The 14,440-nt window shown below is 38.7% G+C and overlaps 1 protein-coding gene across 1 annotated transcript in view; it reads left to right on the top strand.

Annotated features, from left to right (window-relative positions):
* Window positions 1-14,440, top strand: part of LOC114662485 (fibronectin type-III domain-containing protein 3a-like) — a 142,447-nt gene that overhangs the window by 58,473 nt on the left and 69,534 nt on the right. The window contains exon 3 of the mRNA XM_028815976.2: window positions 13,736-13,811. Coding sequence (XP_028671809.2) covers window positions 13,736-13,811 — 76 coding nt within the window. The remainder of the gene's footprint in view (window positions 1-13,735; window positions 13,812-14,440) is intronic.

The raw sequence follows: 14,440 nt of genomic DNA on the forward strand, positions 1-14,440 counted from the left end.
CGATCGCTGTAAACACTTTTTTTTAAATGAATTTTAAGCATAGGGAAAAAGAATGCACATTTGAAAAATCTGCAATTTATACAAAAACTAACCTTGCATGAGTCGAGTTCTGGCATGAAGGAAGTGAGGAGGAACTGGGTGGAGAGGTGATTACAGTTTTGAGGTAGAGTCCCTCTGCACGATGCACGTCTGACCGAGAACAATGTACTGTACAGGGAGAGCCTGAACATGTGCGGAAATCATTGGCGCGTACGAACCAGAAGGGAAACTGGCTTGTTCTTGTACTGAGTGTGTGGTCATGAACAGATGCAAAAGTTTGGCAAACGTTTTGGTCGTAACCCGATTTGTACGTGTTCAGAGACGTTCGTGAACCGAGGTTCCACTGTATCTCCAAATTTCATTGGACCTTTGATCCACCAGTATTATTATTATTAATAATAATATTATTGTAAGCTGATTAAGAAGGGGCACACTGTCAGCCTGTTGAAGGTAGTAGTGCTGGGTTAGAGTGAAGACAAATCTGATGCCTATTTTGAACAATGCGTCACTGAGGCTGCTGTCTTACCTTTAGCCAAGTTAAAAAATTTCTTGTCTTGTAATTTTTCTGTGTATTTGAGGGGCTTGATTTTATTGTTTGTTATAATATTTCTTAAGCTTCTGTAAATAGTTATCTCCTTGGAACAAATAAAGTACAATCTCTCTCTCTCTGTTCATGTACATTATCTACAGTATCTGTCTATCTAAGCATCCATCTCCACCCAGAAGAAGTCTACAGTGCATCCGGAAAGTATTCACAGCGCATCACTTTTTCCACATTTTGTTATGTTACAGCCTTATTCCAAAATGGATTAAATTCATTTTTTTCCTCAGAATTCTACACACAACACCCCATAATGACAATGTGAAAAAAGTTTACTTGAGATTTTTGCAAATTTATTAAAAAATAAAAAAATTCAGAAAGCACATGTACATAAGTATTCACAGCCTTTGCCATGAAGCTCGAAAGAGCTCAGGTGCATCCTGTTTCCCCTGATCATCCTTGAGATGTTTCTGCAGCTTAATTGGAGTCCACCTGTGGTAAATTCAGTTGGTTGGACATGATTTGGAAAGGCACACACCTGTCTATATAAGGTCCCACAGTTGACAGTTCATGTCAGAGCACAAACCAAGCATGAAGTCAAAGGAATTGTCTTTAGACCTCCGAGACAGGATTGTCTCGAGGCACAAATCTGGGGAAGGTTACAGAAAAATTTCTGGTGCTTTGAAGGTCCCAATGAGCACAGTGGCCTCCATCATCCGTAAGTGGAAGAGGTTCGAAACCACCAGGACTCTTCTCAGAGCTGGCCGGCCATCTAAACTGAGCGATCGGGGGAGAAGGGCCTTAGTCAGGGAGGTGACCAAGAACCCGATGGTCACTCTTTCAGAGCTCCAGAGGTCCTCTGTGGAAAGAGGAGAACCTTCCAGAAGGACAACCATCTCTGCAGCAATCCACCAATCGGGCCTGTATGGTAGAGTGGCCAGACGGAAGCCACTCCTTAGTAAAAGGCACATGGCAGCCCGCCTGGAGTTTGCCAAAAGGCACCTGAAGGACTCTCAGACCATGAGAAAGAAAATTCTCTGGTCTGATGAGACAAAGATTGAGCTCTTTGGTGTGAATGCCAGGCGTCACGTTTGGAGGAAACCAGACACCATCCCTACAGTGAAGCATGGTGGTGGCAGCATCATGCTGTGGGGATGTTTTTCAGCGGCAGGAACTGGGAGACTAGTCAGGATAAAGGGAAAGATGACTGCACCAATGTACAGAGACATCCTGGATGAAAACCTGCTCCAGAGCGCTCTTGACCTCAGACTGGGGCAACGGTTCATCTTTCAGCAGGACAACGACCCTAAGCACACAGCCAAGATATCAAAGGAGTGGCTTCAGGACAACTCTGTGAATGTCCTTAAGTGGCCCAGCCAGAGCCCAGACTTGAATCCGATTGAACATCTCTGGAGAGATCTTAAAATGGCTGTGCACCGACGCTTCCCATCCAACCTGATCGAGCTTGAGAGGTGCTGCAAAGAGGAATGTGTGAAACTGGCCAAGGATAGGTGTGCCAAGCTTGTGGTATCATATTCAAAAAGACTTGAGGCTGTAATTGCTGCCAAAGGTGCATCGACAAAGTATTGAGCAAAGGCTGTGAATACTTATGTACATGTGATTTCTCAGTTTTTTTATTTTTAATAAATTTGCAAGATCCTCAAGTAAACTTTTTTCACATTGTCATTATGGAGTGTTGTGTGTAGAATTCTGAGGAAAAAAATGAATTTAATCCATTTTGGAATAAGGCTGTAACATAACAAAATGTGGAAAAAGTGATGCGCTGTGAATACTTTCCGGATGCACTGTATGTCAAGGCTGTGCAAACAGAAATCTATGTACATCATTATTAGTTAAAATCAGTTACCACCCAAGTTGTTTTCAGAAGACTAAGTAGTATAAGTCACTTGGTGCAAGGTCTAAGGAGTGACACAGATAGTCAAGCCTCATCTGTGCAAAGTGCATAATGCTTTTTATTTAAACCAGTGAATGCAGCATTAGTGTATTAACATTTCTGCAAGATCATTCAAGTCATTCAAACTGTATTTAAAGTATGCAAACATTTTACCTTGCTTTTTTTTTATTCCCTTTTAGTTTTTGTACTCTTGTGCTAATCTATAAAATTTTGTTTTTATCTCTCATTACCTTATTTTTCTTTTAAGTCTTTATTAGTCTAATGTTCTTTTTGACTATGTATAAGGCAAGTATTGTTTTTGTTAAGATAAAAATAAAACTGACAACAGTCCAAGACTTAAGTACTATATCTGATTTGACTGTTTATTTTATTCAGCTTTATAGGTATTATTAAATTAAAAGAGTTCAAATTAAAATTGTTTTGGTTTTTCTCTTAACTTGGGATTGGATTAGGTCTTTCAAACCTCCCAATGCAAGTAATATTTTACCTATGTAACTAACAAATCTCATGTTGTTTTTTCATGTGTGTGTGTGTGGCTAAGACTAAAAGGAATTGACCACTTGTTTTGAATATAGTAACTTCTAGATGCTGTCATCCAAGGTGGACTTAAACATTTAGACCTCCCTGTAGGAAGACTTTGTTAACCCCTTGGTGACCTGTGTAAAACAAACTCACCCCCCCCCCCATTCACTCCATTTCCCAAGGATGTTTGTGGCTTTTAGTCCTGGATCTCACATTCCACACATTTCTCTCACTCTTTCCTAATTCCATCTCTCTCTCTACATACCACACATACCACCATCTATCTTTCTCACAAACTTTAACTGAATGCAGCTTTGCACAGTTCCCCTGTTTCTCATTCAATGTGATTTTTAGAGGATTATATGAAAATTATTGTAAGCAAAACTGCTTGTATTGTAGTCTTTTATTTAACTGATCCATCCATCTACTTTGTTACAACTGTTTTTCTTAAGTGCAGCTTCCAGGCTGGCATTCTATAGTAATTCAGCTAAGAAACAACAAATTAAATGTTTGAGGAGTTGCTTCATTTTGTTAACAAACACAATTATGCACAATTAGGGCTTTGTTCATTCATATTGCTGTAAATTTAATTTGCATTTGTTACAAAGGCTAAATATTTCATCCTGTTAAGTATTTCAGTGTAGTAATTACATGGCATCATCAGAGACAATGTTTTCTTTTTGTTAATAATTGTAGCTTTTATTAAGGCAGATAAGATCATCATGACCAACACAACAGCTATTTTCATTATTCCACTTCTAAAAGCACAGTGTGCTAAGCATAGATCTGCTGATATTTACAAATGAATCAACTGAAGATGACCATTAGATTAAACTAGCTACATTACTGGGCATTTTCACTGTAGATTTATCTTAATGCAATACTACAGTGGACCCTTGACTTGGTTATATTACATATACAATAATACAAGAAATCATGTAATTCAGTTTGTTCAAGTAACAGGCAACTCAATAGAAATGCCAGAATAAACCTAAATTATACACTGTAAGTACTAATTTTTTGAATAAGTAGCAGTTCCATATGTTGGGTATCTAAAGATTGACTTGATTTTAGCGATAAAATTTGTAGCTTTGACCTACTTGTAATTGGTTCAGAATCAAGTAGATTTGCTTATATGTCAAATAAATTGATCTTTAATATCAGAATGGGAAAAGCAAAGACTTCTTCAGAGCTAAAAGGTAGATGACATTTAAAGTAAAGCAAGACAGGAAGGGTGATTTAATTTTTGATTTTGCCCATAGTGGTTCAGTAATGCAGCAATCAGAAAAAAAACAATTAAAGTATCTGTATTGCTGTATAGACATTCCTGCTAACAATACCAGACACAATTTATCAGGGAAACATTTGCTTTGTTCTTCAGAAATGAACATTTCATACATTTCAAAACAAACTAAGCAGTTTTAAATTCTAAAAAAGTTTAGTGTTGAACAGTTGAAGAGTTCTAGTTGATCCAGGAATAGATCAGGATTCTTTGTTATTTACTGTCTTTGTGATTAAAATAATAATTCTTTACATTTATGTGACTCTTTTCTCACTATTCAAAGCACTTTTTCATAATGAGTGGGGAGTTCCTTCAACCACCAATAATGTGTAGCATTTATCTGGATGACGCAGTGGCAGCCATTTTTACATCAGAACGCTCACTACACAAGAACTATTAGGTGGTGAAGGGGTGAGAGAATGAGATAATTAGAGACAAGGGATGATTAACTGGCCAGAATAAGTAGGCCATGGAAGGCAATTTAGCCAGAACATCAGGATATACCCTACTCTTTATGAAGGACGCCCAGGGATCCTTTTTGACCACAGAGGGTCAGGACCTCAATTTTATAACTCATCTGAAGGATGACACCATTTTTATACCACATTGTCCCCATTACTCTACTTTGGCATTGGGATCAACATTTATTCTATAGGGTAAGCGTGCCCTGCTGGCCTCACCAACACCTGTTCCAACATTAACCCAAGGTTTTCTTTGATGGTCTCCCATCTAAGTACTTGCCAGACCCAAACATGCTTAGCTTCAGGTGGAGGACTTCTTCTGAAGTGCATGTGGTATGTAGGATCCTATAATACAGCAAAGTTTTTTGGTAATAATGATGTAGTTCAAGACCAAAGAGCTTAATTTCAAATGACCCACACTATACTGTAGTTGTTTAACCCCTTAACCGCCCTCTGCCGGATATATCCGGCACCGTTGTTTTATTGCTAACGCCATACTGCCGGAATTATCCGGCACATTTGCCTGTGGTTATATGAATGCCTGGCAAGTAGTATAACTGACGGTTTGGCGTGGGTATTATTACTACGTTGTATTTCGACAAGTCTGTGGTTGTTTTGGCCGGTCATGTGACGTGATTCGCATGTAACAGCTGTGAATATGGCGAAACGTAAACTGACTTCAAGTGAGGCTTTGCAGGCGATTTTGGACAGTTCTGATCATGATTGTAGCAGTTCTGAAGAAGATTTTAGCGACAGTGATGAGCAGCAACGTGCGCTGCATGATACTGTGAATGAAGACGCATCGGAGGACGGCGCTGAATGGGTGTATCCCCAGCATCTCAGCTGGGCTGCTGCCCGTGGTGAACTACCTTTTCTGCATTCGTTTGAGGGAACGTGTGGCTTTATTGTTGATGTAAACAATTACACTGCTGAGCAGTTTTATGAGCTGTTTGTGTCACCTGATTTGATCAGACATTTTGTTCATCAGACAAATCTGTATGCAGCAGTTTATTGAGAAAAATCCCAATTTACCTCCACATTCCCGTGTTCGTGCTTGGTTTGACACTGATGAAAACGAAATGAAAAAATTCATTGGGATTTTGATGTTGATGGGAATAATCAGAAAACCAGATATTGAGATGTACTGGTCTACAGATCCTATGTATGCAACACCTATTTTTGCAGCTGTCATGACACGTAACCGATTCTCTTTGCTGCTGAAATTCTTTCATTTGAATGACAACAGAAACGAGCGAGATAAGAAAGATCCAAACCGCGACCACTTGTTCAAGCTACGTCCTTTGATTGATCATTTATTTGAAGCATTTCAGTTGCCCTACATGCCAGGACCGTCAGTTGCAGTTGATGAAAGTTTATTGTCGTGGAAGGGCCGCTTACAGTTTCGACAGTATCTACCATTGAAAAGGGCACGGTTTGGTATCAAGATGTTTTGCTTAGCTGAGAATTCAGGTTACATTTATAGATTTCGTGTATACACTGGCAACTTGCACAACATTTAGTGGTCAATACTGCTTGAATAAATGTAAAAAATGTAAAAAAAATGTAAAAAAGTAAAAAAACGAAAATTGTTCAGATTTCGCCTGGCGTGGGGGATATTTAGGGAGTTGGCGGTTAAAGGGTTAAGGCAATTGTGCTGAAATGTGTACTATAGGCTGCAGTCTATAAATACTGTATAGTATACTTGTTTCTCTTTCAGTTTAGAGTAAAGATTTATGTAGATTATAGAATGATTGATTGATTTATATCCTAAATACACCATAGATTCTATCAGCTTTCTAGTTTTTGTGCAGTTTGCTTTGCCTCTTTGCAAATATCAGTCAACAGTAATTCACCACAGGAAATGTTTCATTTGACATTTCTTACAAAATGGAAAATGATGAATGGCATCAATTTTTTCATGGCTCTTTTTAAGGTGTACGGTTCAACTATTTTACTGAATCCATGTTAAAAACAAATTCCAGATCATGGTACTACTTTCAGATGTGTGTATTGTGATATAGCGAGTCTGCAGCTCAGAATAAAAGGCCAATTTTAAATAAATAATCGATGCACTTCCGGCTTATAGAGGGGTCGTGGTAGTGTGGCCGGAGTGGTTCTTGGTCGTGATGTGCTACGGGCGTTTCATCGCTTATGTGCACAGGTGCACGGCATCCGTAATTGATACCGGGAGCTGCTAATCGCCACACCTGTGCCATGTCCCCATTATATATAGCAGGAGCACAAGTGCAGAGGGGAGAAAAAAGATAGAGAGAATGGAGGTTAGATGAGAAAGAAGGTGAAGCTAGAAGCCAAGAGCCGATGGCAGTGTGAGCGAGTGAGCAGAGACAGCAGAGGAGAAGCAGGGGAGCCTCCAGTAGAAGAAGGCACCAGGTTTTGTTTTTAAAAAGACTGCTTCCCGCCAGTATTTTAACCTCATTTTTAATAGGACTATTTATTGGATTTTAACCTCCACTTTTTCACCCTGGTTTTAATGGACTATTAATTTAATGATGTTTTGGAGCACTGCACTTTATTTGAACACTTTGTTTTGGTTTTGTTTTTTAATAAAAGCACTACTTGCTTTGTTTTGGTGTCTTCATTGTCCAGTTCATCTGGTTACATTACCGACGGTGTTGAGTTCAAGAGCTCCCAGAAGGGAGATGGGTGCATGGAACAAGAACCCACATCGTCACATGTATGCTGTGAAAAGTGTATTTTGGCCCAATTATATATTATGTACACAATAAAAAATTACACCTGAAAAATTACCAGATGCAAGCTTAGCTAATTAATTTGTTGTGACCCCTCTGTGTTGGATTTTCTCAATACAGTTAAACATAACGCACCTTCTGCATTTTGAAGTGCTGTATGCCTTTGAACACAAAATAAATTTGGAAACCGTTTCATCACAGATTATTGAGACATTAATTCAAGTTTTTTTTTTAACATTTGTATTTGCTAGCATTGATGGAGATTTAATGTAAGCAACAGTAAATAATACATGATGGATATAACCAAGCCCTTCCTAGCTATATTCAACAAAGTAGTGACTCATCTAAAATATACATCATTGGTATGCATATATAAGGGCGTTCAGGGGATTAGTTAACTATTTTCCAAGTTAGTGCATGAAAAGTTGTACATCTTTTAGTCACTTCATCAAACAATTATCACATTTTGTTTATTAACTCTTTATGCCTTAAGGGGTTTTTAACATTATTGAAACTAAATTACATCCCCAAAAATGAACATATATTCTGTCTATGTAGTAAAGGAGCTACAAACGACTCATGAGTAGTGGGTATTAAAGAAAGTCTTCATGTGATTGAAACCCTTTGTTTCACATCAATATAGACATTTTAGCACTCTCTCTCCATACATAACCAAAACATTTTATGATGCACAACCCTGGAATCAGTTTTCTTTTTTGCCGCAGTCTGTCAGCTACCATTGTACCAAGCTTAGATGGCATATCTAATAGATTTCAAAGTATATCCCTTTTTGAAAACCGTCTCTTCCACCAAGAATTCTCTCAAAACATGCATTGCAGTTTCAGGTACTGTATGTATGCATATGTGTAGAAATTGTGCGCATCTTGGTGTAATACAAGTGCAGTCATGCGCCGATGTATGACTGACCGAGTTAAGGCAATTTGTACTTGCAGGTGAAGGCCACAGGGAAACTACAAAGTGTTTGTTATAGAAATTCCTAAAACCAGCTGCAGTAATAAATCTCATTATTATTTCCCATTTCATTATTATCTTCATTATTATTTCACAGGGTCTCATGTTTTCTGACTCATTGAGGGCCTCTTAAGGTTTGTTTTGATCTGTGCCACTCCACATGGCTAATGAATTCAGCCCACACTGCTTTCTCTTACACCAGTATGTTTCAACCATTATGGTTCTGTGACGCATTTTTGCCTTTTTAAATTCTTTTGAAAACACACTAGTAGCAATTACAAACCTTGATGAAGCAAGCTTACTTGTAAACTTGAAAACATATCCCACAGCGCAGTCGATTGCTTAGACGATTCACCATGACCCATTTGCAAACCAACAACGGCACTCGTAACCCTTGTGTTGAGAATCACTGGCTTAAGCTACCCACCCACTTCACAAACCAATGACGGCAACCCTACGACCAACTGAATGTGCGACAGTGGTTGAGAAACACTGCCTTTATATGGACAAAGACTTGGAAACTGGTTTGCGCTATTCCGTACTGGCAGTTAAAATATGTTTATCAATGACCCACCACAGACACACAGAACCTTAGTTTGCATTGACCTTTAAACATTTTGACTGACATATGGCCAATTTGACATATGGTCAAATGGCTGGACTCAAATTGAGCTGTCAGTTGGCGTATACATTCAATCAAAGAGTGGTCCTCCATGAAAGTTCACGCAGCAGGTAACATTCTGTTGAAAGAGAAGGGAGTGTCTGGGGAATCTCATGTGAAACTAGCATAGAAGTTGAAACCGGATTAGCACTGCTTAGAAAACTAATATTGTGGGGGGCGTGTAGCAGACTGTATCCACGTATGGTAACTGAACATCGCAACGCTTCAGATTTAAACTATGCAGTGCTAATAAGTCAAGCATAGCATCAAGTCCTTCAACAAACCCATTGTTCTCAGTAGAGTCAAAACTGTCACTCAAGGTCTTTGTTTTCTGTATCACTAACATTCTGTAGTTTTGTTAGGACTTTCTCAAAAATGTTTTTTTTTGATGAAGACATATCCCTAGTAGTACAAACTTCAAGTGATATTGTACATCAGCGAAACAATTTGTATGCAGTCTCACAGAAGCTTGTGCATACCAATTAAGCTGTCACATACACAATATATTTCCTACCATTTTCGCACACCCGTGACATTTAGTACAAATGACCAATCATAGACAACTATTCATCATAGTTGGGAAGGTGTGAATCTGAGCTATCCAATGATAATGAGCCTTTCACTGTATGTGGTGTGAAAGACTGCCCGGACATAGACAGGCAGACATCGTTTTAAGCGCCACCACACGTTTATTTACAAGTCAGCTCTATACAAATTTGCACACAAACCCCCAAAACTCCCCCAAAGTCCAGGCCTCACAATGCCCCTTTTATACACACCCGGACGTGCTCTAGGTGCCTCCTGATTAGCTTCCGCCGGCACTCCCCAGTGTGGCGGAAGTACTGGCTGCGCACCCGGAAGCACTCCAGGTGTCCCTGGTCTTCTTCCCCCCCAGCACTTCTGGGTGTAGCGGAAGTGCTGAGGGCCAGGGCTCCAAAGGCATTGAGGCGCCCCCTGGCAGTGACCACGGGTCCCTATAGGGTTGAGCTTCCAAGTTCAGTTCCCGTGGTCCCCAAAGCCACCAGGAGGCGTAAGCCCTCCTCCGGGGCGTCCCAGCTAGATACCACCCAGAGCCACCTGTGACAGTGGCTTGACGTAGGTAGAATCTTTGCATTAAAAGAGACATTCAGAAATGTGCCTTTCAGAAAAATCCAATTGTTTAATAAAACAGTCTTTAAAAATAAGATAATTTTGAAACAGAACCTGCAATAATTAAATGTAAGGTAACTGCATTGTGAAACCAAAATAAATTGATACACTACTGGTCAAAAGTTTTGAAACACCTATGATTTTCCAGTGTTTCTTCAAATTTAATCAGTTGAAATGCAACAAATGGCTTAAAATTGTGAAAAGGTAAGCAATAAACTACCAGAGGTTTAACACTAGAATTACCAGTGTCTACGAAAAAAACTCGTAGATCCGGCCCACCTTAAAACCATTCTCACCTCTCCTTTGTCTTCTAAGTGTGCCGATTAACACGAGCAGCAAGCAGCCGGCTGTTCCATCCCCCACCACAGCAGAACATTCATTAAGTTTTCCCAGCTCATGCCTTGTTTGATTATCTGGGAGTGACTGAAGTGCTGGAGTTTTAGAGTGGAAATAATAGATCGCTATTTGGAATACACGCATTTCATGTGTGTTCCATTTCTACAGTAATCTGTGTAAACACATTTTTAAAACAGAAACGTTTTTCATATTTTAGTAGTAAATGACAAAATGTAGGCTATAAACTATATAATGTATGAAGCCTGAAGTCCAAAGATCAAGTAAACACTTTCACTAAAGGTTCAAGGAAGAGACAGCTTCATTGGCATAGCGGTAAGATTTGCTGACTTGCAATCAAGAGTCCCCGGTTCGATCCCCACTCACTCCTATATTTGCCATTTTCAGTAGTGAGCTGCTTTTTTTGTTAATATTATACAGTACACACATACATTTGGTTTGCGTCTGTAACACACGGTGTGCATTTATAGGACTTGTAAAAGTTACCGTTTTTTTAACTTTTATTCTCTCTAAATCACAATCATGATACATACTACCGCCTCTCACCCCCACCCACCCAGGGATCTGACGCTGTTATTTTTCTTTTGAAACGGAATAACTGGAGATGTGAGTGGTGTTTTGAGACAATGGAACTGGACATTCTATCATCTGGAGGGATATACTGTAAGCTGACACACAAATTCTGGTGAATCTGCCTTCTTCGTATCTCACCGTCACTTAATTTTTTTTATTCAGTTTTATTGAGTGTTCCTGCTCATACTGAATTAGTGTGCACCTTATGGTGTATGATGTCAAAAAAACACAGACGTAGATATATATGATATTTGGAATTATTCGTTTTATGACCTGTATAGTACATTTCGGAAAACTTTGTGGCACGGATGCAACATTATTCATATTATTCATATTCATTCGCATAACATCTTGTGGTTTGTAGTCAGTGACTGCGTGTTTTTTTTCCCCGATCTTTCCAGTCCCCACATGCTGCTGTTTGCTGTTTCTTTTATACTCCAGGACATGCAGAGGATAGAATAGTACAGAGCAGTAAGTTCAACGCTATATGCAATCATCAGATTCAAATGTTAACTGTTCACACACAAGCAAGGATAGTTTTTCCTACATTTACAACGTGTGTACCTGTTACAATGTACACGCTTCTCTCTATGCTGTGGTTCCTATTACACACCTAAAAGAAAGAGACAATATATGTGAAAACATCATCGCACTAATGCAATATTATTTGAAAACGAACAGCGTCAGATTGGGTGTGGATTTATGTTGCCGCTATTACTGAAAGAAAAAAAAGATCAACATGTGCGTTGATCCTGCAGCACTGAATAAGCTCACGTGCTCTAACATAACCCCCCACACTGATCTGACTCTATGAAACAACGCAAAATGCTTTTTTATTTATTGTCTTTTGGAATTATTCTCCATTTATGCTTGTCCAGCATGGATGTCACAAGCTAGTCTCACTTTGTTTAGCTATGGTCCTTAGACATCCTTTTAGCAATTAGTTTAATGTAATTGGTAATTGCTTCCTTTTTAGTCTACAGTGATCCCTCGCTATATCGCGCTTCGCCTTTCGCGGCTTCACTCCATCGCAGATTTTATATGTAAGCATATTTAAATATATATCGCGGATTTTTCGCTGCTTCGCGGGTTTCTGCGGACAATGGGTCTTTTAATTTCTGGTACATGCTTCCTCAGTTGGTTTGCCCAGTTGATTTCATACAAGGGACGCTATTGGCAGATGGCTGAGAAGCTACCCAGCTTACTTTTCTCTCTCTCTCTCGCGCTGACGTAGGGGGGTGTGAGCAGGGGGGCTGTGTGCAGCTGCTTCCTGAAGGACATGCTGCACAGTGCTTCGCATACTTAAAAGCTCAAAGGGCACGTATTGATTTTTTATCTCTCTCTCTATCTCTCTCTCTCTCTCTCTCTCTCTCTCTCTCTCTCTCTGCTCCTGACAGAGGGGGTGTGAGCTGCCGCCTTCAACAGCTTTGTACCGGCGGTGCTTCGCATACTTAAAAGCCCTATTGATTTTTTTTTTTGACTGCTTGCTTTGCACTCCTTTGAAAAGGAAGATATGTTTGCATTCTTTTAATTGTGAGACAGAACTGTCATCTCTGTCTTGTCATGGAGCACAGTTTAAACTTTTGAAAAAGAGACAAATGTTTGTTTGCAGTGTTTGAATAACGTTCCTGTCTCTCTACAACCTCCTGTGTTTCTGCGCAAATCTGTGACCCAAGCATGACATTCTAAAAATAACCATATAAACATATGGTTTCTACTTCGCGGATTTTCCTATTTCGCGGGTGGCTCTGGAACGCAACCCCCGCGATGGAGGAGGGATTACTGTAAATGGAATGCTTGCTAGCAACCAAAGACAATGAACAGACTATGCTATATTACCACATTATCAGTAGATTTAAAATTGATTGAAACTTTTTTTGTTTATTATTTCAGAGATGTAGTAACCCTTCATTGATGATGTTTGCTTCTTAATAAAATAAGATGGAAAAATAAAGTAAATCAATATAAGGTGAAAATATCCTCTTAGTGGTTTTAGTGTATTTAACGTATTATAAAGAAATATATATATTATGGTAAATAAATATAATAAAGACTGGCCATTGACCTTCGATAAATTACATTACCTTACATCTGCTTAATTTTTTACTAAGATCTCACATACACTTAATGCAGAAGCACTAAAATAAAGAAATATCTATTCAACATGCATCTCTTGGAGTGTGCGTCTCTTGTATATGCTTAGAATGTTTTGTCACAACAGATACTGTAGTTGTGGATGCAGCTGCAAGGCTGCAACTGCCACTGTGGATGTTTGCTTTTTTTTCCAAGGCTAGTGTACATTTCACAGGAAGCAGGGGTGTTTACTGTGCCAAACTCCATACCATTGTTTATTTGAGGATGCTGTTGGCAGGGGTGATGTATTCCCATGTGGCTTTTTGAGTCAGACAGGGCAGCGTTTGTGTTCAAGATGCTACTCCCACAAAAACAAATATGTTTCAAAACTTCAGAAGAATGACATAATTTGTGGGAATGTATAACTGGAATGGGTGTAATATTAAATTAATTTAAACAAATATCTCAATTTGTTTGTTCAGGTAATCCTGGTACAAGTGAATCCTGGTGAAACTTTTACTATTCGAACAGAAGATGGGCATATCCAGTGCATACCAGGTAATTTGCAAATGGTTTCCACAATCCTCCAGAGCAGTTTTCTTTTCTAATTTCTGTGTTTCCAGAATAAATAAATCCACTATTAAGCAAGTGTCAAGAAATAGAAGAGAAAGAAACGTCAGCCATCTGTATTGTATTTAATGTGACAATAAATGTACACACTTTAAAATGTTAAAATACAGCTCTTTGAAGCTGAAATTATTTGTGTTATTTTTAAAGTACAATGGTGAATGCAGTATTGCAAAGGATATAAGAGTACCATTATCACCTATATTATTAAATAAATGATGTGTGTATGAGACAAGTTATAAATAAGTAGAATATATTGTATCATTATGTAAAAATATTAAACATTTGACGCTTAAGCATTGCTATAGACTATACATAATGTTTTTCTGTTGCAGATGGTGGTGTGTCCTTAAAAAAAAAAAAAAAATCTTTTAATGGTATTTTTTATTTTTCTCACAATCTTTTTATATAAGCCAACACTCCATAACCATATGCATTTCTCTTGATTTATCTCATTTGTTAATGCACTAATCATAACTGTGCTCTGGTAATCTCACAAATTAAATTTTCATATTGGAAAAATGTTTGTAACAGTGAGGTGTAGGTTGTCTAAGCAAATT

This window comes from Erpetoichthys calabaricus, chromosome 12 (assembly GCF_900747795.2).
Source record: "Erpetoichthys calabaricus chromosome 12, fErpCal1.3, whole genome shotgun sequence".
Classification (NCBI taxonomy): domain Eukaryota; kingdom Metazoa; phylum Chordata; class Cladistia; order Polypteriformes; family Polypteridae; genus Erpetoichthys; species Erpetoichthys calabaricus.